Below are 24,587 nucleotides of genomic sequence, written 5' to 3'. Positions count from 1 at the left end.
AGACAGGATCTGACAGCAGCATGACATTTTCAGCTAGTTATTGCTGAATTCAAGCTAGGAAAAAAGTACCGGTAAATAGTGAGAACAGCAAGTAAGTAAAAAAATATCTCTGTACCACTGGATAAAAGACAGAAGCATAAAAAAATAGAACTGAGCCACTATTCTGTATATTTTTGTCAGAATAATGTCAGAGCCAATGTTGTTACGAATACATCACTACACAAAAAGGTTTGCATACATTGTGCATACAGTTTATACAGTGAAAGCTAACTTGATAATAATATGGCTTAGATTCAGTTCATTTGATTAGTTTTGCTAGCATAACTAAAATATATATCTATATGTGGTGAAATATTAAATTTATAGGAGAAATCAATAACAAACACCCACAAGTTAATTGATGTACAAAATAAATCTGTTCCCAAAGATTTCCCTCCCACATTGTAAAGACCAGTTACAAGAAAGGTGTTGAACGCTTGTGGAAATCAATCACTTTACTCTCATCTCTACTATGGAATGTTTACTCGAGTTAGCTGTGTGAAGATGGATTAATGTGGATTCATTCCACAAGTGAACAAGCTGTTTCTAGAAAGCGTATTCAGCCCAAGAGAGTGCATACCAAGGCTGTGTTTTACTGATAAGCATATAGGTTAATTGGTGTTCATGTCATTCATGTTAATTGGCATTTGTGTCATGTTGCGAAACAGAGGGAAAAAAAAAAAAGATGGGCGAGACATAGCATGGATAAGCAAAGTAGGAAATAAGAAGAGTATTTCAGTTACTTCATGGCAAGTAGAAATGAGTCCTGTGCAAGGTAGTTAATGTGAGTAGCATCTATCACTGTGGGCCCAAATAGGAACATGAGAAGAATGGCAGAGAGGAAGCTGTTTCCAGAGCAAAAGGACATAAGGAAAGAGCAGAAGAAGCTGTTCATGCTCAGGAAGGCTTGTGAAGGCAAGAGGAGGAGGACACACTGTAAATGCTAAAGAGACTGCAGAGCCCCAAGTTACCCATGACACACATTAATCATTGGTGGCCCCTCTACACTGCATACGAATAATGGTGATCCTCCCCCTGCACAGCTATCTTACCTACAGCTGTGACACAAACACAGGCCCAGGTGTCACATAAACCCCTCTCTTCTCTTCTCTCCACTTCCTGTCTTTTTGCTTTTCCAACCCCCCACCCCCCCACACACACACGCACGCACACAATGTACATGTACGCAGACATCTATCTTATCTCGCTCCCTCCCATTCCCTGATCCCTGCTGGCCTTGGGCAGGGCCATGCCAGGCAGAAAGCAGGTGGCTGAAAGAAAAAGGTTACACTCATTATACAGATTAAACCTGTAAATGCCCTGTCATTGGTGTAATCGATGTGCCACTTCATTGCAGTGACTTATTGATCAATCTCATGTCAGGGTCATACACAGTGCATCGCTATAGCTTCAGTAGTAGCAGGGACTGTCTTTCCATTCAGACCCTGGCCCTCACACAGATGCACTCTCTCACAGTCCCTCACCCTTATTGGCAGCGTATTCTAATTCTAGGCCCACTTATGCCTGTTTAGTTGCTTGGAATGGTAGCAACATGTAGTAAATATGTAGCAATAATACAGAAATGTAACAGCTATCATTTTGACTTGTTAACATACTATACCTGTGATTACTTTCTTCCATGCCCCTATCACCAATCTTTTTTACGTCAGGGTCAAGATCCAGACACTAAGTATATATAAGTATTTAGGGCCAAGTACTGCAACACTATGAAGTCACTGAGCGCTGTCCTTGTGCAGTTATTCAGTTGTCGGTGTCCTTCTACCATTGTAGCAAGCACATTTATGGAAAGCAGCTTTGTTTGTTGATCAGCACATTCTGACCAATGGGTGTGAAAAGATGGCCCTTCAACAACCTTTCAACAAAGCTGCTTCATATTTTTTAAGATATTCTGGTAACAGACAAACCAAAAAACAGAACAAGGGAAAAAACAACAATCCAATTCTCTTGATGTTGGCAATTAAAACTGATAAATATCTAAAATAGCACGTTTTCTTTATCTGTAATTGTTTTACTGAGGCAGCTATGCTCAGTCCTACAAATCTAGCCCTCAATTAGAATGAAAAAAATAATTGTTTCAATGCCTCAAGACACAAACAGTACCAGACTATCCACTCAGAGCCATGTGTTCCTAATAGAATAAAAGATAAAAAATAATTAAAAGAAGAGTAACTCCTGGGGGCGTCGTGTAGCGTAGTGGTTTAAGCAGGCGCCCCATGTGTAGAGGCTACAGTCCTCGCTGCAGTTGGCCTCGCATCGGACGGCCTTTCGCTGCATGTCATTCCCCCTCTCTCTGCCTCCCTGTTTCCTGTCACTCTCCACTGTGCTGTCCATTAAAGGCATAGAAGCCCAAAAAAATATACTTTAAAAAAAAAAAAAAAAAAGAAGAGTAACTCCTGAGTTGAGTCAAGAGGGAGAAAAACCACAAAATTACAAAGGAAACACACATAAACATGTCAATTTATATGGTTCGTAATTCCAGTCAAAAGGAGAATAGAAGATGTTTGTGTGAAAGCTCAGCTGACATCCTAACACCTGTCCAATCTTATCTGAAAATGAACTACAGTGGCTCCATTTTGCTTAGCTGAAAGGAGATACATTTGGCTCCTTTGAATGGAAACCCTTTACTGCAGGGAGGAAAGAAAGGCAGAGCAGCTGCCTTGCCTCGCATGACGCCTGCCTCTCCCAACCCACAGATCACACCAAACCATGGCTACAAAGGACATCAATTTGTGATTACAAATAACACAGCTCGTCTTTCCTAACATTAAGAGGAGCACTGTCCATACCACCCGCTGCTCTTCTTTAGAAATCCCTGGTCCCTGCTGCATTGGTCTGATGGGGGAGGTATCAGGTGCACATTTGGACTGAAAAAATAATTGGTTTTGTCAAATATGTAGATGGAATTGTGTGATTGGCCAAGTTTGGGAAGCAGAGTTTACATTCTTATCATGCTCATCATGCTGCACAGCTGCACACCACAGGGTTTCTCACTAAGAGGAGCCTTGATTGTTGGTGAGCAGATTACTTTGTTTTAAACCACAGTTGAAAAAAAGCTCCAGATACATAGAGCATTGTGAATAACACAACACCAATGCACGCCAGTTTCAAAGTGAATCGTTTCATCAAGACTTTGGACCACATCTTTGTTTCCATCAGCAGGACAGTCACAGGAAGATGTGGAAATAGAAGCCTGAACGTACTATGCATGTTGCCTCAGGGAGCTATGGTAACAAGAGGTTATGGCATGAGGGAAAAATGACTGGAATCTCTCACCTGTTGCTAAAGGGCATATCTTTCATGTTAGGCAGCTTTCATTTCAACATGACATGCCCTCCCAGACACACGGTATCCTCTATCTGTCTGTACACCACAGGTTTACAAAAAGTCAGCAGAGCCCCACATTACTGAGAAATGCGTCACTTGTAAATAGTGAGCGTTTGAAGACTATGAGCACCGCGCTGCAGAATTTGCCACAAGGGTGACAGTGTATGAGTCTGGCTTGTTGCTACCAGGAGTAAGCTCCTACAGTATGAGGAGCCACATTAAAGTCTCCATCATTCACCATTTTTTCCTCACCTTCAGTTATGGATGGAAACAGATGACCGGGAAATTGCACCCTGTCTGACAAATGGCAGGATGGCATCGCTCCATGGGCTGCCCACCAGCAAACTGCTGCTACTGAAGGAAAGGACATGAACAAATCGCCTCCCGCTGCTCCAATTACTGAGTGCGCTCATCTCACAGAGGGACTGCAGTCAACTCCATGGGAGCAGGATGGAAAAACACTAGCTTGTGAGAGGGCATATGATGATGGGGTCAAGGGTAAGATGACATCTAATTCCTATCACCCTTAATTTGTTATTTCACTTAAGTGGGAGTCCATCAGACAGGTGACCAGCACAGTTAGGACATTGCAGCATAATTCAAACAGTTAACTGGTAATATACTATGAAACCACTTTACATTAAAATAAGTCTGTCATTGAAGTGGTAAATATTCTATTCCAGTCTTGGAGAAAGAGGAGAGTCAAGGATTTTCTGTCCAGTTAGGACATGATATACCTGAGTTCTGCAATGGAGTTTGGCTATTCAATATTAGCTTAAAGTGCTCCTTAGGGGAATGAGAGAGTTAGTAAGTTTTAAAAATAAAATCTGGGTAAAAGAGGGAGGGGGAGTGGGGGCTTTTTGTTAGATTTAAATGCTGCACTATGTTCTCTGTGACAGGCTGGTGGTAATTTATTGCCACAGCCATTACGGTTATTAGAAAACTCACTCAGGAAGACAAATGGCAGCCTGGCTGGTCGCTGGTCTTCCGTCAGGGCTGACAAGGGAGACGCGGCACTCTTGGCTATTGACATTTTCACACCTAAAGGCAAGCTCTGCCAGCTGTATTGCGATTCAAACCCCAACTTAATGGCAATGAGCTAAATCATCCCTGGCCTTGGCGTACAACTTTTCTTTATTTCCTTTATAAGAGGAGGAGCATTCTGGTATTCAGCAACGAGGTACAGCCTTTTGGAATGGCCATTTCAGGGGCAGATTTTTTCCCCAGACTGACAGATTAAAATGAATCATGCTATAAATAACTTCTATCACAAAGAGCCATTAGGAGAGACCGTTAGGAGTGTCTAAATGGAAGCTATTTCTTCTGTTTGACTGAGAGTGTAGAGGAAAAGAAGGAGGAGAGGGAGGAGATTTGAGACGAAGGCATTGTGTTCCAATGTGCTTTTTCAATTTCAACATTTCTGAGGCCCATGAGTCATATTTCACTCAGTGGCCCAGAAAGAATGACAAATGATTTCAGTTGTTTTGCAGCGATTGAAAGTGAAAGGTGACATGGCTATCAGTGAGGGCTCTGGCCACACAATAACACCTTGTCTGGTAGCACAAAATACAGCGATAAAAACAACGGCTGAGAAAAAACTAAACTAAAAGTTTAAGCCCCATGGATGCTGGTCGTTGCTTTCCATCACGTCTAATTGTTGGGTAGAATGAACCATTTACTTAAGGTATAATTTAGTTATTCTTTGGTCCTTGGGAGGACAAAAAAGGTTTGACCTGGTAATGACATCAAAAATAAGTATATCTGTCCTTAGAAAAAGCCATAGAAATTACTCTATTTCATATTTCATGGAAATACCAGATTTACTCTTTGTGATAGTGGACCTAAATCTGGACATATAGAAATGTTTGGCCTGTTAGTGATGCTAGACAAAAGTTCACGGGGTCATCAAAAACAAACCCCTCACTCAAACAAAGTTGCAGGGGAATCTGGGAGCAGACTTCTTGCTCTGAAGAAAAAAGTGCTAGACAAACCGACTGGCAGAAGGACAAAAAAGACAGTCTGAATGAAAGAAAGACCAACATTGAGAAAAGAGCATAGTTATGAAATTGTGGAGGAATTATTTTTCCGTCTAGACTAACCAACATTGACCTTCCTCGGCTCATCTGCTTACTGGGGCAAAAACACTGGTTGGTTGGGGACAGCAGTCCAAAGAAATCACTCATCAAATGAGTGAATGGATAACAATGCCATTTCAGGTCAAATAAGCATACACTATATTTTACTTTAAAATTTAAAATAAGATACTACAGAATATGAGACGAAATGACCAATATGCAGTAGGCTGCAATGGGCTGTATATGGTCGCCTAATATGTACTAGCAAATATGGGGAAGGGTTGTATGAATAACACAAGGTAATTGTAAGACCTGGTACTCCCATACTGACATATATTCCTGAGAGGCCACGGGGTGTTGAGTAGCAGTGTGTTGAATTGCTAATGGAATGTCCTGTGAAGGGATATGCTGGATACATGAGGGTAATGGTGATGATGACACTGCGCTGATAGCTTCCACAACAGTGTAGTCTGTGGCATGTTTGTGCTTTTGTCGAGGGAAAGGGTAATATACAGCGCAGAGGCTGGTTCCATTACCTTGTGTCAGGAAGCAGCAAGCCAACTGTATTGTACCTGAAAAATTATGACATTTCAAACAGCCAAACACCCACTGTTGACTTGTAGCTCATAACAACACAGAGGCTTTCCTGGTCACAAACAGATTTAATTCTATCTTTACAAGACAGGATAAGAATAGAGATAAGCCTACATATTATATGTGCATTCTCCATGCTAGGCCTTTATTGAAGATATGTATTGGTTTAGCGAAGGCCAAGGTTCAGGGCAGACTGGGGTTAACTGCCATTCGCTGACAGCCCAGATGAGAAAGTGATGTGCACATTGGGAGGTCACTGTGTGTCAGTCCGCCAGCTAACACTGGCTCATCGGGAGCACGGCATGCTCCATTTAACTTCACAGGGCATCCACATCCGACTAGTCTCACAGAGACACACAAATTCACACACATGGAGGCCTTTGCTCTCCCAGCCTCTCCTGCATGGCCATGCTGGGCTCCCTGCCTCCCATAGCCAGAGTCACTCTGCCTCATTAGGGTAATTGAGACAGGTCCTCCCGAGACTAAAGAGCTGCTGAATTGCTACCCACTCGCGCATTTAAAAGACCACTTAATCAAGCCCTTGTGTGTCTATGTTTTATTCTCTCTCTTTCTCATCATTCCCCTCCTCTTTTTTGTCATACTTTTCTTTCATTCCTTTTTTTCTTCCATTTGTCTGTGTCAGGTCATTGAGTGGGATACAGTGAAGTGTCTGTGTGCTGCTAATTGCCAGTAAGGAAATGATCTAGGGGTTTTCTGTCTCTAAACTACAGTCCCCTGGTGCCGAGAAAGCCTGTGGCCCATGGACATGTGAATGGGTGACAGCAAAGGAAAAAAAATGCTGATCTGTGGATGTTGGGAAGAAGAAGGGAGGGGAGTAGAGATTGAGTGAGGGAGGAGAGGAAAACCCACCACCTCAGCGATTCTGGGGGCCCGGCTGCTCTGAGCTGACAAAGACACCCAGATTGCGGCCAGAGGTTGTCTCAGCGAGGCGAGGTGAGCCAGAGTACCCGTCATGTAACAAGTCAGATTTAGCAATACTGCTGGGTCAAGTCAGACCCGGCTTGCACCACGCTGCTCGCCTCTTCTACTGCTCATCCATCTGAACACAAATTACCCAACCTTCCTCCTTACACTGAGAAATAGTGTGTGTGTGTGTGTGTGTGTGTGTGTGTGTGCATGCACTTTATTTACACACACACATACACACACACACACACACACACACACTAACACACACACACACAATTTAAAACAAAAGTAACAAAAAGATGAAGGAGGATGGATAGATGTATTGTTTTTTCTCTCAAGACTTTATACAAGCCTGAGGCCCAAGTAGATGAGGACAAAACTGAGATGCTGTTTATCTGCTCCCATGAAATAAGGCAATGACAACGCAGCATGTTCAGCAAACTACCTAGCACAAAACAAGGAAAAGGGGGGAGAGTGTCACCACAGAGACCACCCTCTTTAATCATGCCCTATTTCTTTCTCTATTTCTGTCTCTCTCTCTTTTGCTCTAACACTCACTATATATTTTTTTTTTTTTTTACTACCATTCTCTTTTTCTTTCCATTTTTCTTATTTCCCCCAGCTCCACATATACAACCCCTCCTTCCCCTCTCTCTTATCAGTGACAGGCTGGAAACAGAAGTGAGATAAGGAAACGCCAAAGCCAATACAAGGTGTGGTGGTCGAACACCCCGGCAGATTAGTCATTGACACATTTGTCAGTTAACAATGGTGAACGTGCAGCTCAAACTGGGAACAGAAACAATTAGATGAATTTCTCCTCATAATGCTTTATGGGCCCTGCAGCATTACCAGCTAGATCCAGGCGTATACAGATCGTTCCCTGAGCTGTGGCAGGACATATTACTAAAATGGAGCTGCTATTGCATACCTTAATCGGTTCCTGTCACTCAATCACTCAAGACAGACACATAAGCGCACATTTGCGCACGTAAACTCGAATACACCAGGGTCTGCTTCATCACTCCCTCGCTTTATATGTCTGGAAAGCCTTAATGCCTTAATGCTCACATGTACCAACAGTTTGGTGTGCTCATTTCAACACATGATGTCAGACTTATGACAGATATCAGATTTCTACAAATTCTAGCTCTATTGTCAATCATTACTGATGGATTGATTTTCAACTATGGTGCTTGACAACCAATTCAGTACAATTTAGACATGGGATAATCCAGAACTTTCAGATAACTGTTATTTACAGGTTATACATTTCTTGCTCTGAAAAATTACAATTGGAGGACTTTATTTCTTTCAGGTTTTTGAAGCCATCGTCAGTTGCAAGTTATTATTTGAGCAGTTGTTGGTGACAGTATGTTTCATTCATTCTGCACTTATTATGATCTGCTCTATTTTTTATGAGTTGAATTGACTATGTTGGATAAATTTTCTGTTGTGCTGCAACTGTTAAAATAAGCGCACCAACTTAAAACAATTTGTTCACTTCTTTGGTCGAGTCTCTTCTGTGGTTGACAGAGTTGCACTCTCAGTGTTACCATCAGGGATGATGTGACCAATAATTGCTGCTATTTTGTCATCTATGGATGACACTGAAGTACTCTGCAACCCCTCTGTGTCTGTCACCATGCTGCAATTTGCTATTTTTTCTTCACTTCTGCCACAGTTCTTATTATAGGTGAAACAGTGTTCACAGCGATAGTCAACTGCCTCAGTGCCGTTTATTTTTCCTATTTGGAAATTTCATGTGTGAAAGTGCAAATTAAAACATTCTTGTTTAGCGGAACTTCATTTAGCTCAACATCATTGTCTGAGAAGTTTTTTCTTCTTTCTCATTGTTTTCACAAGCAAGCCTCTTTCACAAGTACTAAAAATCTATTTTTATAATAATGTTAGCGGAGGGAAGCTGTAAAATCCAGCACTAACAAACAGGACTGACTGACCAACTTAGACTGCAGCACTTTACCACTCTGGTGGGTGAAGGAAATAACTCATAACCATAGTCTGTTTTCATTTATAAAGCTCTGCTACTGCACAGCATTTTAAAATAACAATGGCTTTCCCCCAGTACTAACGTTGCAGCAGAGAGCCTGTTCTCCACTGCTGGAGATGGACCCCACCCCTTGCTCAAGAACAAACACACACATTCCAACTTCTGTTTTTACAAAAACATTTAACCCATGATGTCAGTATATGATTTCATTATTTTCGTTCAGGAAGAAGACTATAGGATGCTTCCAAGTAATTGTGATTAACTTAAAGAAAAGCTGCATACTTTCACATACCTTTCTCTGCTATTGTCTTTTAGTAAGACACTGACCCTCATCAAGACTAGGTAGCTTTACAATTATCTTTCATTTGCAGCTAAGTGGGCAAAGGACTCAGTGCTTTGGAACACCGTTCACCACAGTAAGACCCAAAAAGTGCCCTACTTTTTTTTTTATTGAATCAAGTATTGTTGAAAATTCTTTACGAATCGAAATCATGACACCAACAATCAGAGCTGAATTGAACTGTGTCATTGACAAAGATTCCCACCCCTAGTACCCAGCTTTATGTGTTGTTTAAGTCTGACGACATTAAAGATCTGGATGCTCTACACTGTTGCCACAATGCTATCAGAGAGTGGATGTCATAAAATGGCCCAGACCAAGTTTGAAAGAACATTAGACCATGCCTCAGTAATTTATCAAGGAATATAAAACCATCTGCTAGAACTCTTTGTGTTGTATTTGATCAAAACCTGACTTTTGACCATCACATAAAAAAATCAGTTCAGTCATCTTTCTTGCAACTCAGAAATGTTGCTAAAATCACTCCGGCATTGTGTAAGAACATCATAGAGCAAATCATCCATGCCTTTATCTATTCCCAGCTGGATTATTGTCATTCCTTATTTTCTTGTTTAAGCGAGTCTACAATTTCACAACTTCAGTTTTCAGTTTCTTCACAGCAGCCAGGCTTTTGACTTAACTAAACAAAGACAGCATATCACTGCTATTCTGGCGAAATTACACTGGCTTCCTGTACACTTTTCAGAATTCAATTAAAATCCTCCTGGTCACACTGAAAGCCCTCCATAACATATTTCTGAATTTATAACACTGTACACTGCACCACAAGTTCAGCTGACCAATCGCTCTTTAATGTCCCACGGTCCTGGCTCAAAATTGCAAGAGTGTTATTAGTGTTACTTATATATTGATAAATACATAGCAGGTTAGGGAACATAGCAGCATCTTGCAGAGCATGGCATGAATGTTGTAACTTCTCACTGTTAACTTGAAAGAACAGTGTCAAACATTATCATCTGCATATTGCTATATTATAATCTGGTATGTGGCAGGTGTCGCTTCTCTCAGACATTGATGAATATCTTATCAATAGCTGATACACCAGTTGTAGGCATTTCTGATTCCGAGGCCCACAGATTAAATAATGTAAAACTAAGGTTACAGCTCACACAGTGTTATAATTGTTTTAGACATTTAGACAGATGTGGACAGATGTGGGCTTAGAATGTAATGCGCTGAGAAGAACTGATTGATTACTGAAAAGCTAATGAAGTATTTTTGCCTGTCAGGACAACTTGGACAATATTTACTGAGGTCACTGCTATCCCCAACTTCAGTGACCTCAAAAGTCGATTTTCAAATACATGAAACTGTGAATTGCACTGGATACAAGCAGATGTGGAATAGCTGGGATTTATTATTGTTCACTTATTTTATATGCGTGTGTGTGTACACATGCTTCATTTATACCAACTACCAAGTATATACAGGCAGCTCATATACCTTGATTTTTTTCCATGACTGCTTTGATAAATATAGTTCCCTGGACTTCAGTGGCCTCTCTTTCCCAACAGCCCACTAAAGACAAACACTACAAGTGTATTCTAGTCAGCCACCTGTCATTTTAAATGGCGGTTCAATCAAGTGAATGGCCTCTACTCCCTTAAAATGTTGCCATTTAGAATTATTGCTGCCGTAAGAGGGTGAAGACGAGAGCATGGAGCATGATAGCGTTCATTGTATCTTCCAAGCTTTCTGCTTTTGTCTTTAAACCAGATAACCCAATATGATATCATTACATTTAAATTATATTGAAGAGTATGAGGGAAAGTAAAACTCCTTCCCGTTGCAGCACTGAAGAATTTGTCCCTTAGTTCCGCAAAGTTTTCGTTTTTCTCTAGACAGCTCCCACTGGCTCAATTAACTATTGATCAGATTTGTGGAAGCGAATGTAAATAATTAACAAAAGTGAAGATAGCATCTGCAGCTCTGCCAACAACTGCAATACAGAGGCCTCTGTGTCGCTGATCAATAGGGCGTGGATCGCATGCACAGCAACCACTTCGAGGACCTCTGCAAGGTGGCCGCAGAAACAGAGAAAATCACATTTTTATCAGACATCACAGCTGTGTCAGCAAAAAACATCAAGACCACAGTAGTAATCAAGCACTGGCTGTTTTACTGTAGATACTGGAATGAGGAAAACTATCTCCCTTTGACATTTAGACGTAATCTAATTAATTTTCTGATGTGGCATATAGTGGGTAAATGAAAACTGAAATTGTTGTTGTTGAAGCACAGGTGCAATTTGACTTTTTTTACACTGAAACTCCACTGAGAATGATGTGCTTCAAAGAAAATCTGTCATCCTATAACCAGCTCTGAGGGAAGTGATAGACTGGTTATGTCCAACAAAGCCTGTGTAAGTAAAGATGTAACATACTGAAGAGAGAAAAGCAAAAAAGCTCCTTGGGGAAGCACTGTATGGCACTGTTGAGGGGAATTGAGAGAGGGCCTCTAGGTAACCCTATTTGAATATGAATGCCTCCCATGATCCACATCAAGGGCACTGACAGGGGCACCTCTATCTACAACTACCTCCAGCGAATGTAGTTGTGTGTCTGCATATTTGTGTGTGCGTGTGTGTGGGTGCACAACTGATCACTCTGTGCAGCCATCAGCCACCGCATTATTCCAAGGTACTTTGTACAGTGCATTAATCACAGAGACCCTTGAGCGCTTCCACGGATCCAAATATTCCGACCTTGAGGTTACAAGAAAGACATTAGTCCTGATCCATTCAAAGTATTGGAGACAGGGAGGGGAGCAGAGGGAGGGGGCAGAAAAGCTTTCAAGGTAATGAAATTCTGCCATAATTTAAAGGAAAAGACTTGTGGGGACAAGCCTGAGCCTGAGTAAGAAAAAAAAAAAAAAAGATTAAATTGGATTTTTTTTCTTTTTTCCCCTTTATTTTAAATTAGGCTTAAGTGCATGTGGGGGGTAGTTTTTCTTTCTCTTTTTTTCGAACAAAAGCATGATAACAGCATTAACGTCCAGAATGAATCGAATCATTTCCAAACCAATTAACCTTTGACAGAATGGATGAGTGGACAGGAATGAGAATGGTGCATAGGGGGGCAGAGAGAGAGGTGGGCGAAGGAGGGTGGGAGGCAGTGTGAAGAAACAGGGGTCTGGCTGTCAGGGGCCTAGCACTTTTGGGGTTGCTGCTTGCTGAGAGCAGAGCATGATGGGGTGCACTGGGGCTCCAAGAGATACTCCAATCAGACCAACGCAAACATGCCATTTAAAACGGACATACCAGTTAAAACAATGTTGGTGGACAATATATCTCCGGTAAAGAGCGGGGTATTGGTGAAAAAATAAATAAATAAAAGTGCGAACCAAGAGGTAAGCTGGGCACAGGATGCAGGGAACAGGAGATTCAGAGAGGACACCAACCCACTCAATCTCACCTCCTTCGTCCTCTTTGTGTCTGTCCTGTCCACCCTGATTGATAATAGAAGGGGTCTGCCGTTAACCCCACTTATTCTTTATGCTGCTCTCACTCCCCCTCTCCCTCTATTTCTATTCCTCCCTCACTGGCTCACACACAGCTGCAGCCGGTCCATTAAGTTAATTAAAGGCTCCATTTTGAGCTGGAGCCCGCTAGCAAATACGAGTGCCAATCAATAGATCTCTGGCTTATTTTGTGGGAGGGAGGGGTGCCAGGACTGGTGCTGCATTCAGGGACATGATTTGTAGCCTTGGCAGACAAGCCATGTCCCTCTCTGTCTTGTCCTCTGTCTCTGTCAAATTTGGTAGCCACCCAGCCCCTTCCGCGATCTCCTTCCCTCTCTTCACTGTGATGTCATCACTTTACTCTCCCGTCTTTACCCCCGGCTGTTAATGCCTCCACAGTCCTGTGTTTCCCTATGAAAGTGTGTTTGCATTTGTTTTAGTCACCATCTGCACTGGGGAGCCAACTAGTGTAGGGCTGCAGCAGGGGTTGGGAGGCTGGGGTGGGTGGTAGTGGAGCTGAGATCAACAGGGTGTCCAGGGGGTGATGTGAAGTAACAGCGGGATAGGATGGGAGACTGCACAGAATTCCAAAGATCACAACACCGAATGAGAAGCTAATTGTCAGAATTGTCAGCCATGTCTAGAAGTGTCAATATCAGCTGTGGCATGCTGGTTTGAGGAGAGGGAGGCGGTTGGCTGCATGTCGCAGCGATGTGTGGAAGGATCACTGATAAAGATAATCATTGCTGGTAATTGATAACATGAAAACAATTCATGTTAACAGTATATTGTTGTATTTCTATCTAAGCACCATGTAGAAACCGGGTGACTTTGTTCCACACCCATAGACAGAACTAAAGACGTGAACAGTTTTATATTGATTCACTTTGTAAGTCATCTTCAGAAATAAAAGTTTATCCAGTGATCCTCCATTTTCCCCAAAAATCCATTTTTGCTATTGTCTCATACCACAGCAAGAGTGGAAGGCCCACAGGCTAAACAACCATCATCAGTTTCATGTAGCGTTCGTCTGCTATGAATAATGGCTGAGGGCGGCAGGCGGTGCAGCAGTTCAAGATCCACAGACAAGCTCTCTCTGCTGGATGCCATGGTTCCAACAGTCCTTCCACTCCTGCAGTCACACCAGCAGCATGGCAGTGCCACAGCTCATCTGGCTTCTTCACAGCAGTCATTCGACAATTCTCTCCCTCCAGGGAGGCAGCCCATACAGGCCTTGATGGTTAGCCAGTGTTGTTTGTTGAAGACCTTTTTCTTCCACCTCCTTCCTCTACTCCTCTTTTTCTCTTTTCATCTCTCATTTTCAGTGAGAATGCCTGGTGCTTTTTCCACTTCTCTAATCTAAACTCCCTCTTTCTCTCTTCTCTCTTCTCTCAGAGAAAGCCCAGGGGGGCTTGTTCATATTCTCTCCTCTTATTGTGTTTCATCTTTTTCCTTATGACACAGAACTATCCCCCCAGAGTCTCCAGCTTCCAGCCAGGGAGCTGGAGAAAACGCATGGTTAACCCCATTTTATTCTGTCTATTCAAAGGTTCCCCGACAAAGCTCTAGTGCTCACAGCAGATAAGAAATCACTCACACAGAGTAGAAGAGAAGGTATGGTATGCATTCAACAGATGTAGAAGAGAAGGTCATTTTCTGCAAGTGTGGCATTCGAAAGGAGCAGTGCATTTCTAAGCAATATGTTGCACCATATTGTGCAGCTTACAAAACAATGGAAGAGCTCACTTACCGAGGCATTTCTATGAAAAAGCTGTTGTGAAAGTGCCGTGCTGCTGTACTTTTGGCTCTCTTCTCAGATGGGTTACTTTAAGTTTTCTCATTTCTGAATTGAACTGGAGATAATATTAGCTATACATCTATAATATTATAGTATTAGCATGTTACAGTGTAAGCTCCTGTCAATTATGCACTTGTCTATGATATTATAACAAATTAAATTTAGATATGAGACAATGCAGCCATTATTGTATCATACGTCATTTCCATAAAGTCCATCCTGTTTGACCATTTGCATACTGTATGACAATTTACTGTTAAACAAATTTGTCAAGAATAGCACTCAGCTGTGAACTGACTCCAAAGCAAAATGATGTACCCATGCCATGCAATATAGCTGTCAAAAGAAAGGGATATCAACCATAAGATATGATACATAAAAATGTAAATGGTTAGATGGGGGGAAAGAGAGCAGGAGAGAAATAAGGCTCCTCTCCATTGCTGTTTCTGCAATGACCTCATCTCTCTTTCACCCCACTCTTTTGCTCTTGCTTGGTTTGATTCTGTGTCCCTCTATCTTTCACTTTCTCGTATCAAGCACACACTCCCTCTGTGTTTCTTAAGCACATGCTCCCTCATCCTCGGTCACCCTAACCACCCAATTTCTCCAGCCCTCCCTCCTCTCCAACTCTCACTCTGTGCGTAATTCAATCATCCCAAGGAGATGGATATCCGTCCCCTAGGAGCGCTTACGCTCTCCATTTCCTAAAGCGCTTGATCAGATTAATTGATTGTCCCCCCCTCATCTCTGCGCCCCCTCTGCCGACTGAGGCTGGGGTGGGGGCGGAGGGTGTGCAGAAATCAGGTTTGCATTGATATTTTTATAAAATGGCTTTTTCCTTCTGCCCCCAGACAGACCCCATAAAAGGACAAAAGGGAATAGATAAAGTACATGAGCCAGGAGAAGGGGGGTGGTGGGTGACATGGAAGGGTGGAAGCCTGCAGGAACAGACAGGCAGGATTTATAAAGAGGACAAAACAACAACCTGGAGCATACAGGCGACACAGAGCTGAACAGCAGATCAAGGGACAAGATAAAGTAGATAGGCAATCAATTAAATAAAATAAACAAGGCTGTTTTGGGGGTGTACAGTACATGTGAGGTGTGTGTGTCGTCATGCATCTGTGTAACATGATGTTTGGCTGCAAGCCTGCAGAGCACAGCAGAGGGTAGAGATGGGAGAGTCAAACCAAGCCCCACAGGGAACGCAGGAAGCCCTCAACTCATCCATTATAACTGAGAGCCAAGCGGCTGCCATGTCTCCTGATTGCTGAGTCCCTGTAGACCTGTCTCTCTCTCTTTCTCTCTCTCTCTCTCTCTCTCTCTCTCTCTCCCTCTTTTTCTGTCCCACTCTTTTTCTCTATCTCTCTCTTTTTGGCACTGGGGATCGTAGTAGATTTCGGTGCTGTTCCAGGCCTTTGGCTTCTATGTGGTGGCAGGGGCCAAATACACGCACAGGATTGGATTGCACAAATCATGCGCACACGCACACACGCAAGCACGTAAACACACAGGCACACAAATACACATAAAGGATAGGAACTCACTCCTCTCTCTCTCTTATCTATCTGCCGCACATGTTCCCCATACGTGTAAAGCTTTTACCTGAGCACGCCATTACAGCTGAGGCTTTTACCTCTGGAGAGCCAAATTACCTTTCAGATGCAACCTTCCCTTTTTCAACTTGCCCTTGACATTTAGTTCACTTGCATTTCCCCCGTACATATAGACTCAAACACACACTATAAAACCACTTGCATAGACCAGCATGCACGCACGCATGTAGACACACATGCACACACTAAGTTGTATGTCCCCAGGCTCATAATTCTTTATCAGTTAGACCTCACACATTTTCTACACATTCTTCCTGTTCTACAATATCTTCTATGTTCAACAAATACTGTATGTTTGCAGGGTAGAACCCACAGCTTAGGATCATGCTGTAACCACTGGGTAGAGTATGTTCTTTTAAGCTGTGTTTCAAGGTTTGCATTAACAGTCAAGGCTCACTTTACATTTGTTTAACCTCCTAAGACCCGAACTCTTGCATGGCGTGCATTTTTAATTTCTCTTTGCTATTTATTCTGATTGGGACCTGAGAAAAATGATGTCCACATATGAGGACATTAGTTTTAAATTTCGATTACTGAGTGGCAGTATAATATCCTCATATGTGGTCACCAGGCCCTTGTTGAGAAAAAGTTAGTATTGTGGTCTAGAGAACCCAAAATGTGAGGTCCACATATGTGGACGCCAGGTCCTAGGAGGTTAAGTAAGAAAACAAGAGACCTAGTCCTATCAATAGGGAAGTATTCATCCAATTAGGCTACCCCAGCACTGTACTTATTGCCATCCATATTACAATAATTATAAGAAGACTTCTCCACCTACACTAATGCATCCAAACACAGGATGTTTTGGAACCATAAAATATGATAGGACTGCACAAATAATTGTAGATAATTAGAAATTGATGTTTTCTCTTTTCACAATTAATCATGTACTTCATTAAAACCCCAATATGCAATATTTTTGATATTATCATTGATTTAAATTACTACTCGTTAAATTAAGTGGTTGGTATCTGCTGATCCCACTGTGAAGCAACACCACCCTTTGCAGTTCTATATGCAAGTCGTTTGCAAGACTGCAAAGATTTTCTATGCTCTCTGCCCAGCATGTAACCTGTATTTATTGAGGGATTTTAAAGAAAGCATTTAGTAAGCCAAACAGACTGAGATATATTTTTCAAGGCCGAACCAAAATTACAGCACCTTATATTTCACAAGTAGCAATAAAGAGGATTACAAAACTCAGAAATTAATTTTGGTTTGTTTCTGCTTAATTTTGTCATGCGATGCATATCAAAGCTTGTTGTCGTATGCTAAAGTCTACTCTCCATCATCCGGCAGTCAAAGCTCACTTTTCAAGCTTCAAAGAGGAACTTAACACCTGAAAATCAATTTTTTGACCTCCACTGCTTTCAGTGCTGGTGTGTTCAGTACTGGTAGTGACCCACGCAACAGTGCATGGTTCTGACAACATCTAATAGTGATGCCAAGTTGGACCAGAGGTGCAAAAGATATTGAACTTTTAAGTCAAGGAAACAGTGCTTAGATTTAAGTTAATTTTTTTAATCTTGATTTCATGACATATGACTGGAATTATGTGCATTACATAAAGACTGGATAAAGAACCAATCTTAAAACTGTCGAAAACAAGTAGTGACAAAGTTTACTTCAGGGTTACACTGCATCCATTACAACAAGCAATAGAAAGTCATCATTTCAAACCTATAAATTTGGCCCAAATAATACTGCAAAAATGAAAAAAAGATAATGACTGAAAATTTGAATAGTTAGAAATATAGTCTAAGGAGCTCAACATGTAATCTTTTTAATTGATTATGGCATCCCATATGATCACAGTAGCTAAACTAGGATTGCTAATTGTTCAGCAGCAACACTATATGCAGCAAAACTAATACTGAGAGTACACCCTCCACTGCCATCAAAGAATGTTAGGGAAACACAAGAAATTGTTTCCACAGTAGGTTATGACAAAACTGATTTTCCACCAGAATATTAACGCACGCAACTGCCTACAGCCCACTGCTGGGCCATTATGGTGTGAGAGGGGAAATGTTAATGACATGCAGCAGATGATTCATCGAGCGCACAGAATCACATGCTGCTGCTCCCTGCTGCTTGGAGGGGGAACAACCATGTTAGTGGCAGGAGGCAAACGGGAACTATGTGCACCTGTACAGAGGAGATGCCGGTATTGATTGGACAGATCTGTTTTGCTAAATATGCAGCCTGTTTGTCTATTTCATGGTCAATTTCAGAATTTGACAGTTGCATCGGCTGTTTACTGCTGCACAGAGGCAACCATGTACACACAGCATCTTTCTAGGACGGAAGCTGAACCTCTGACCTGAACACATACACACCCATCAATGCAGACAGTCAGACTGACTCGCACATACACACACAAACACATGTGAGCACACACACTCTGTATGCTTGAGTACTCAGCCTACAAACTAAATCAACACACCATTTATTTTTCTTTCCGAAAGACTGTCTCTTTCTTACTTTCCCCAGACTTTTTATTTGCTAGGGGGCTGAGCTCTCAGACTGGGATTGATCCTGAGCTGCCGTCTTGAACCTGTGCCCCGAGGGCAGCTCAGTGCAAACACGCAGCTACCCCTCTCCACTTACTCCAATCATGGTTACACTCTCTGTTACACTATAACCACATATACGACCACACAACAGATGAATGCACCAAGTGCAGACCATCTGCATCTGGACTGTTTTAAACAAGAAGAAAGCTGATGAAGACCAATTTTAGGAAAACGGAAAAATGTATCTCCTCCATTAAAACCGAGATTGTTTTAAAGAAAACACTCCAGACACTTGTTCACAGTCCAAGTGTAAACTCAAACAGTCACAATGGACTTGAGCAATAAACTTGTCTTTAGCCAAGGATTGTAAAAAATGACTAGTGTTTGTATAAGTATTGGGGGGGGGAGTCAATAAGCATAACAGCCATACTTGATATGACAGCAATTTCATCCAGCAAATTCCATTTGCTGAGTGCTTTTTCATGGACAGAGCACAAAAGAAATCCATTATTTTTTGCAAATGCAAAGACTCATTTGAACATTATACATAAATAATTCATAAAAAGAGAGTTGCTTTTACAGTGTTTTCACCTGAAGACAGACAGCTAACTAGCGAGAAAGCTCACTCAACCACCCACCCATCCTCCTCTCTTTGAAGTAAGAAAAAAGGGAGGAAAAGGGCATAATTTGTTTGATTCATTTATCGTAGCTTACTATGAATAAATGTCATTAAGAGTGGTTGCTGCACGGCAGTTGTGAAGTTATGGAATAGCTGGCAGCATAGTGGGAGCTGAAATAAAGCAACATGGTGATTAGAAGAATGCATCCATCCCACACACACTGTGCCAGTCAGGAGCCTAATGGCTCTGTAGAGGCTTTTGTGTTCAAACACACACACACACATATAGTACACACACAAATACATACACAATTACTCCCTGTGTTTTTCTGTGACTGCCCTGAGTTCCTATAGAGTATGTGATTGATAGGTTCTGTGGGACAGGTGGAGCATTCAAGTGAGCTAATCTACACTGCCTCCTACAGGAAAACAGCCCACATTGGACCTGTGAATGTGTGAGTACTGTCATCATCCCCTTCAGCTAAGTCGATAATGCTGACAATAAATGGTGTTTGCATAGCACATATCAACTTTTCATATTCAACTACCACATATTCTTGACAGCAGAGGTGGACTTAAGAAGAAGACTGCACAAAGACAACTGTATCTCAGAGTTGAATGTAATTCTAAATGAAAAAATTCTTGGGTGTTCTTTGACAAATATTTTCTTCATGGCCTGATTGATATTTTTCTTTGCAAGCTTTTAATTAGGTCCCAATAGCTTTGCATGTGCTCCTAAAGGTGATTTCGAGAACCTACCCACATCCCAATTCTGACATACAATCTTCCCTAATGGCAAATTTACTACTTTAGCCTTTTTATCAATACTGTGTGAAAACCATAAGCATTAGTCGATCATTACCAAATGGCAGCGCCCCTACCTTCCATGCAATGCGGTTGCCTTTGGTGTCATGCTCCAGTGCCATCGGAAACTCTCCCCGCTCATAGAATTTGCGAAAGTTGGTTGGTTTAGAAGGACGTTCCCGAAAAGCCCCTGCAGCCGGAGGACCCACCACCTGGTCAGGCACAAAAGAGAAAATTGGAGTGAGGAGAAAGGAGTAAAATAGAGAAATAAACAGAATGAGACATATACAACAAGTGAGAGTGTTGTCCTATGAAATCAGAATTGACTGTGTTTTCTCCTACAAGAATAGAATCACTCCCACTGCCTTTTCTTTAAAGTAATTCAGGGAGACACATGTGCCTGCTTCTCTGCTCCTCTAAGGAAGGCAAAACACAGATAGTGTGCGCTTGTGTGTGCATATGTGTGTGTGTGTGTTGGCCCTGTAGCCAGAGGCACTGCCAAAGGCATTGTTCGGATCATCTTTTTTCTGCCTCCATATTGGATATGTGCTATTACTGTGCCACTGAAAGCCAATGGGACTCCTATCACATCAGTCACAGTGTCTGCTGCTACTTCTGCGGGGGCCATTGGTGGTGGTACCCATACAACAGATGTAAGGAAATACAACACATTGGAGTGGAAAGGAGAGGGAGTGAAGATTTTAAGATTAGAAAAAAGAACTTGTCATTTTAACACTGTTTTCTGCAGGACAAATTGGTGTTACTATTCAATTTTACAAAAATGTTCATTTTAAATTAAATTAACATGTTGAAAGATAATACAGAGGCCCCAAAAGGACCAATTACCCAACAATACCTACAAAGAAACATTCATATTTCATTGACATAGTAGCCGAAACCTCTCAGTGAAGACCCAGTGGTGAGATTGTTCAAGTGGGAACCACTCATGTACTTGAGGAGTTTGGATTTATTTGATTGAAAACATTAGAGCTTTGCAAACAGCATGTTTTAGTGGACGAATGACAGAATGTTGGAGCCAATCTTTTCCCTGTCTGTGTCCCTTGTGTGCATCCTCCACCATCTGTGTCACGCTGCCACATGACTGGCAGATGTGTTGCTGTCATTAATCCTCAGATTACCACCCACTGAGAAACAGAATTTTGCCACAGCAGCCCACAGGCAGAGCAAAGTGGGAATGGGATGTGTTATCTTTGGCATGACTGCCTGACTGAGAGATTTTAAAGAGGTTTTAGTCTGTTACTATGATTCTACCCAACGGTAGTTTAGATTTTTATGTTACATCATCCACTAGTGTTGCCTGTTTGTTGCATAATTCAAAAACAAAATAGATATGGAAAAGCCTAGAACCACAAATGTAGCTCAGTAAATCCACCACCATGGAATGATGTAACATAGATCAAAGTTTAAGTTGCACGTGCAACATGGTGTAGCTGGTGCCAGCATAACTAGGCTCAAGAGAAACAAGAATAGAGGAGAAACTATTATGAGGTACCCTCCGCGAGTGTCTCTGAGCACTCACTGCATTTAAACAGCCCTAATGCACCGTGGGATCGCAGCGCAGTCATTTCAAATGAATTCGTTTGGAGCATTTGTTTACCATGCCAGGGAATTCTGAATAATATTATGCTGAATTAATAGGCACAGGTTTGTATACCTGCAGGAAAAAGACTACCCAAACAAAATGTCTGTGACTAACAATGCATGTAAAACACAAGAAAAGACACTTTGCTGTATTACCTACTGTACTAGCAGAAAATAAATCCTTCACAAGAAATAATACACATATTCCTGCTATCATCTTTTAAATTGCATCTTTTATTTTGAGTACAATTTTAGTTACAATGGCGTGTTTACTCATGAAGGATAACAAAAAATTGTTTCACCAGTTCTTTTGTATAACCCTGTAAATAGTGCACTTCTGAAAAAGAGATTGCTTTTAGTTTTCCTTGTATTAAGTTTGAATCAATTAGTCAATAATCGTTTGAATTGTTTTAACTTAGTATCATCATTAATAGTTACAGTCAGATTGGCTCATTAGATTGCTGTTTCTGTCACAAGTATACAGTAAGTTAAGACGAGTATGAAATGACTTTTGTTGTTTCATTTAGATGCAACATATATCACTATTATCTGTTTGTCTTCCCTCTTTTCTCTGTCTGTCTCTGTTCATTCCTTTCACTGCAGGAGTTGTTTTGCAGCCCTAGCAGAGGAAATAGGAAGCTGTAAAGCTTGCAAGATCAGTGCTGCTCCAGCCTGCAGGAGTGACAAAGCCCTCATATCCAGGTAGCTACGACGGCAGTTGAGCCACGCTGCACTGGGAGGCTAAAAATAGCTCAGACTGGGCAGTGGGGAGAGAATGAACCCAGACTGCACTGACTGGCTGAGCAGCTTTTATGGTCAGGAATGATGACGCTGCAGTCAATTCCATGGCCTGTGTTCATGGCTGAGGTGTTGAGAGCTTCACGGCTATTTCCCCATTTTCTCTCCAGTTATGATCACTTACACACCAACAGTCAGAAGCATGCATGCACAATGGCATATTTTCTTGTGGCTCTGCTCACCTTACAAAAAGCCAGACACAGAAGCCATTTCCTCCATCACTGATGTAAGCTGCTCTTCCAAGCAGCTTGAGGAGAACTGTAATAGTAACAGCATTGTGCGGAGATTATCACCAGCCGGTTTCCTGATGCCTTTCCATTGATCTCGCTGCTCCTGTTCTGCCATTCATGACATTTGGGTCTAAAGCTTTCGCATGCTGAGAGAAAAACCACTATCGCTGAATCCCAATAGCTATACCCACTATGCTAGTTTGTCTTAGTGCAGCTTAATAAAGACTAGAAGCCTTCTGAGAAACAACATGAACTTATGGACAGATCATGACAAGCATTTAATTTAAGAAGCACACAGTGTCCATGTTGTGAGCAACAATCTCTCTAAGTTCTTTCTTGTATGAACGGGCAGGGATTTGTGTTTATTCAATTTAGACTAGCCATGCTGAAAACAACAACTGCTGCTGATTCCGTTGTACTGTTAGCCAGCATGTGTCATCATTTCTAGCTCTACTCATTTGCCAAACACATTTGAATCATTGTATGATTCTCCTGTCTTGATCTGTTCTACCTGCATTTGTTGGTGTGAGTAGCCACAAAGGTGGTTCTACACAGCCCCATGCAGCCAAGCACACCCCTGTGTTATCAAAAATTCATCACTCTTCTAAAACACTGGCATAAACACTAACACAGACAGTGAAAAAGACAGACAAAAGGAACCTATAGACCTATACAAGCAGATAACATCCCGCTCCTCAGTGGAGGCCATAAAGTGAGCCTGTGAGGCGACAGACTACAGAACAGAGATAGAGGTGGTGTAAGGCAATAAAGGGAGGAAGTGTCTGTTTTGTGTGCCCCTGGTGTACACATCAGGGAGTCATAACAAGGCAGTACTGGTCAGATGAGCTCCAGGCTGTCATTTCTCTCCTTCGCCTTCACTCTGCCTCCAGATCTGTTTCCTCCCTAATGCTGTTGTCCACTCCAACTAGCTCCACCGTAAACCTGGCTGCTGTAAGACCCACAGAGGCAATAACACACAAACATGCATTCACGCACGTACACACTCGCTCACACAGTGCACATGCTGAGCTCCCCATGGGCGAGCCCCTGCAGAGGTGATTGAACACCGGCAGGGCCTCGTGCTCCTGTCATTTATAAAGGTGTCACCCTGAGAAACAGAGATGCTCCCTCTAACCTTATTAGTATGGCACTTCCATGGCTCTTCCGCTTGATGTTGACACACAGAGTGGGTGGGGTAGTCAAAAGGCACAAGCAAAAAACGGAAAGAAAGAAATTACGAGAGGCTGAGGTGGGATAAAGGTGGAGGATGTGATAGGCCAAGAGGGAGACAGGCACATGAGGAAGCTGGAAAGAAATGGAACAAGAAAGAACAGAGAGACAAAAAGAGAGGATATCAAGAGATGGAGGATGGGGGAGGGTGATGGAGGAATAGTGGATATTAGAGGAAGAGGGAGACAGGGAGACAAGAGGTGTGGCTCATCAATTCTGAGGGTGAGTTCAGCGTGGCGGGGCTGCTGCAGCATGTAGGTGATCCATCACTGTGCCTGGGCCTCCAGCTCCATCGCTCTCTCATCTCTCCATCTCTCTGCCCCCATACCACCACCCAAAAACACCTCTGAATACCTCTGATAGATATCTAGAGAAGGACTGCCAATTCATTGTCAACCCTGTGTTGCCATCGCTGCTGCACTTCCTAAAATGAGAACCTCATTAATCTCCCTCTTCATTTCTACCCATCTCCCATCACCCTTCTGCCTCTTGTCTGTGAGGGCAAAAATGAATTTTGTTGCATTGCATTTGTCGGGGAACAAGGGTGCCACTGCACATGG

The 24,587-nt window shown here is 42.2% G+C and overlaps 1 protein-coding gene across 1 annotated transcript in view; it reads right to left on the bottom strand.

The window, feature by feature from the left end:
- The window catches only part of pacrg (PARK2 co-regulated), a 123,260-nt gene that overhangs the window by 84,386 nt on the left and 14,287 nt on the right, over positions 1-24,587 (bottom strand). The window contains exon 2 of the mRNA XM_023407472.1: positions 20,245-20,379. Coding sequence (XP_023263240.1) covers positions 20,245-20,379 — 135 coding nt within the window. The remainder of the gene's footprint in view (positions 1-20,244; positions 20,380-24,587) is intronic.

Source organism: Seriola lalandi, unplaced genomic scaffold (genome assembly GCF_002814215.2).
Source record: "Seriola lalandi dorsalis isolate HSWRI2012SDOR001 ecotype SW California unplaced genomic scaffold, Sedor1 jcf7180002054335, whole genome shotgun sequence".
In the NCBI taxonomy this organism is placed as follows: Eukaryota; Metazoa; Chordata; class Actinopteri; order Carangiformes; family Carangidae; genus Seriola; species Seriola lalandi.
This window is presented reverse-complemented; position numbering and strand designations above follow the sequence as displayed.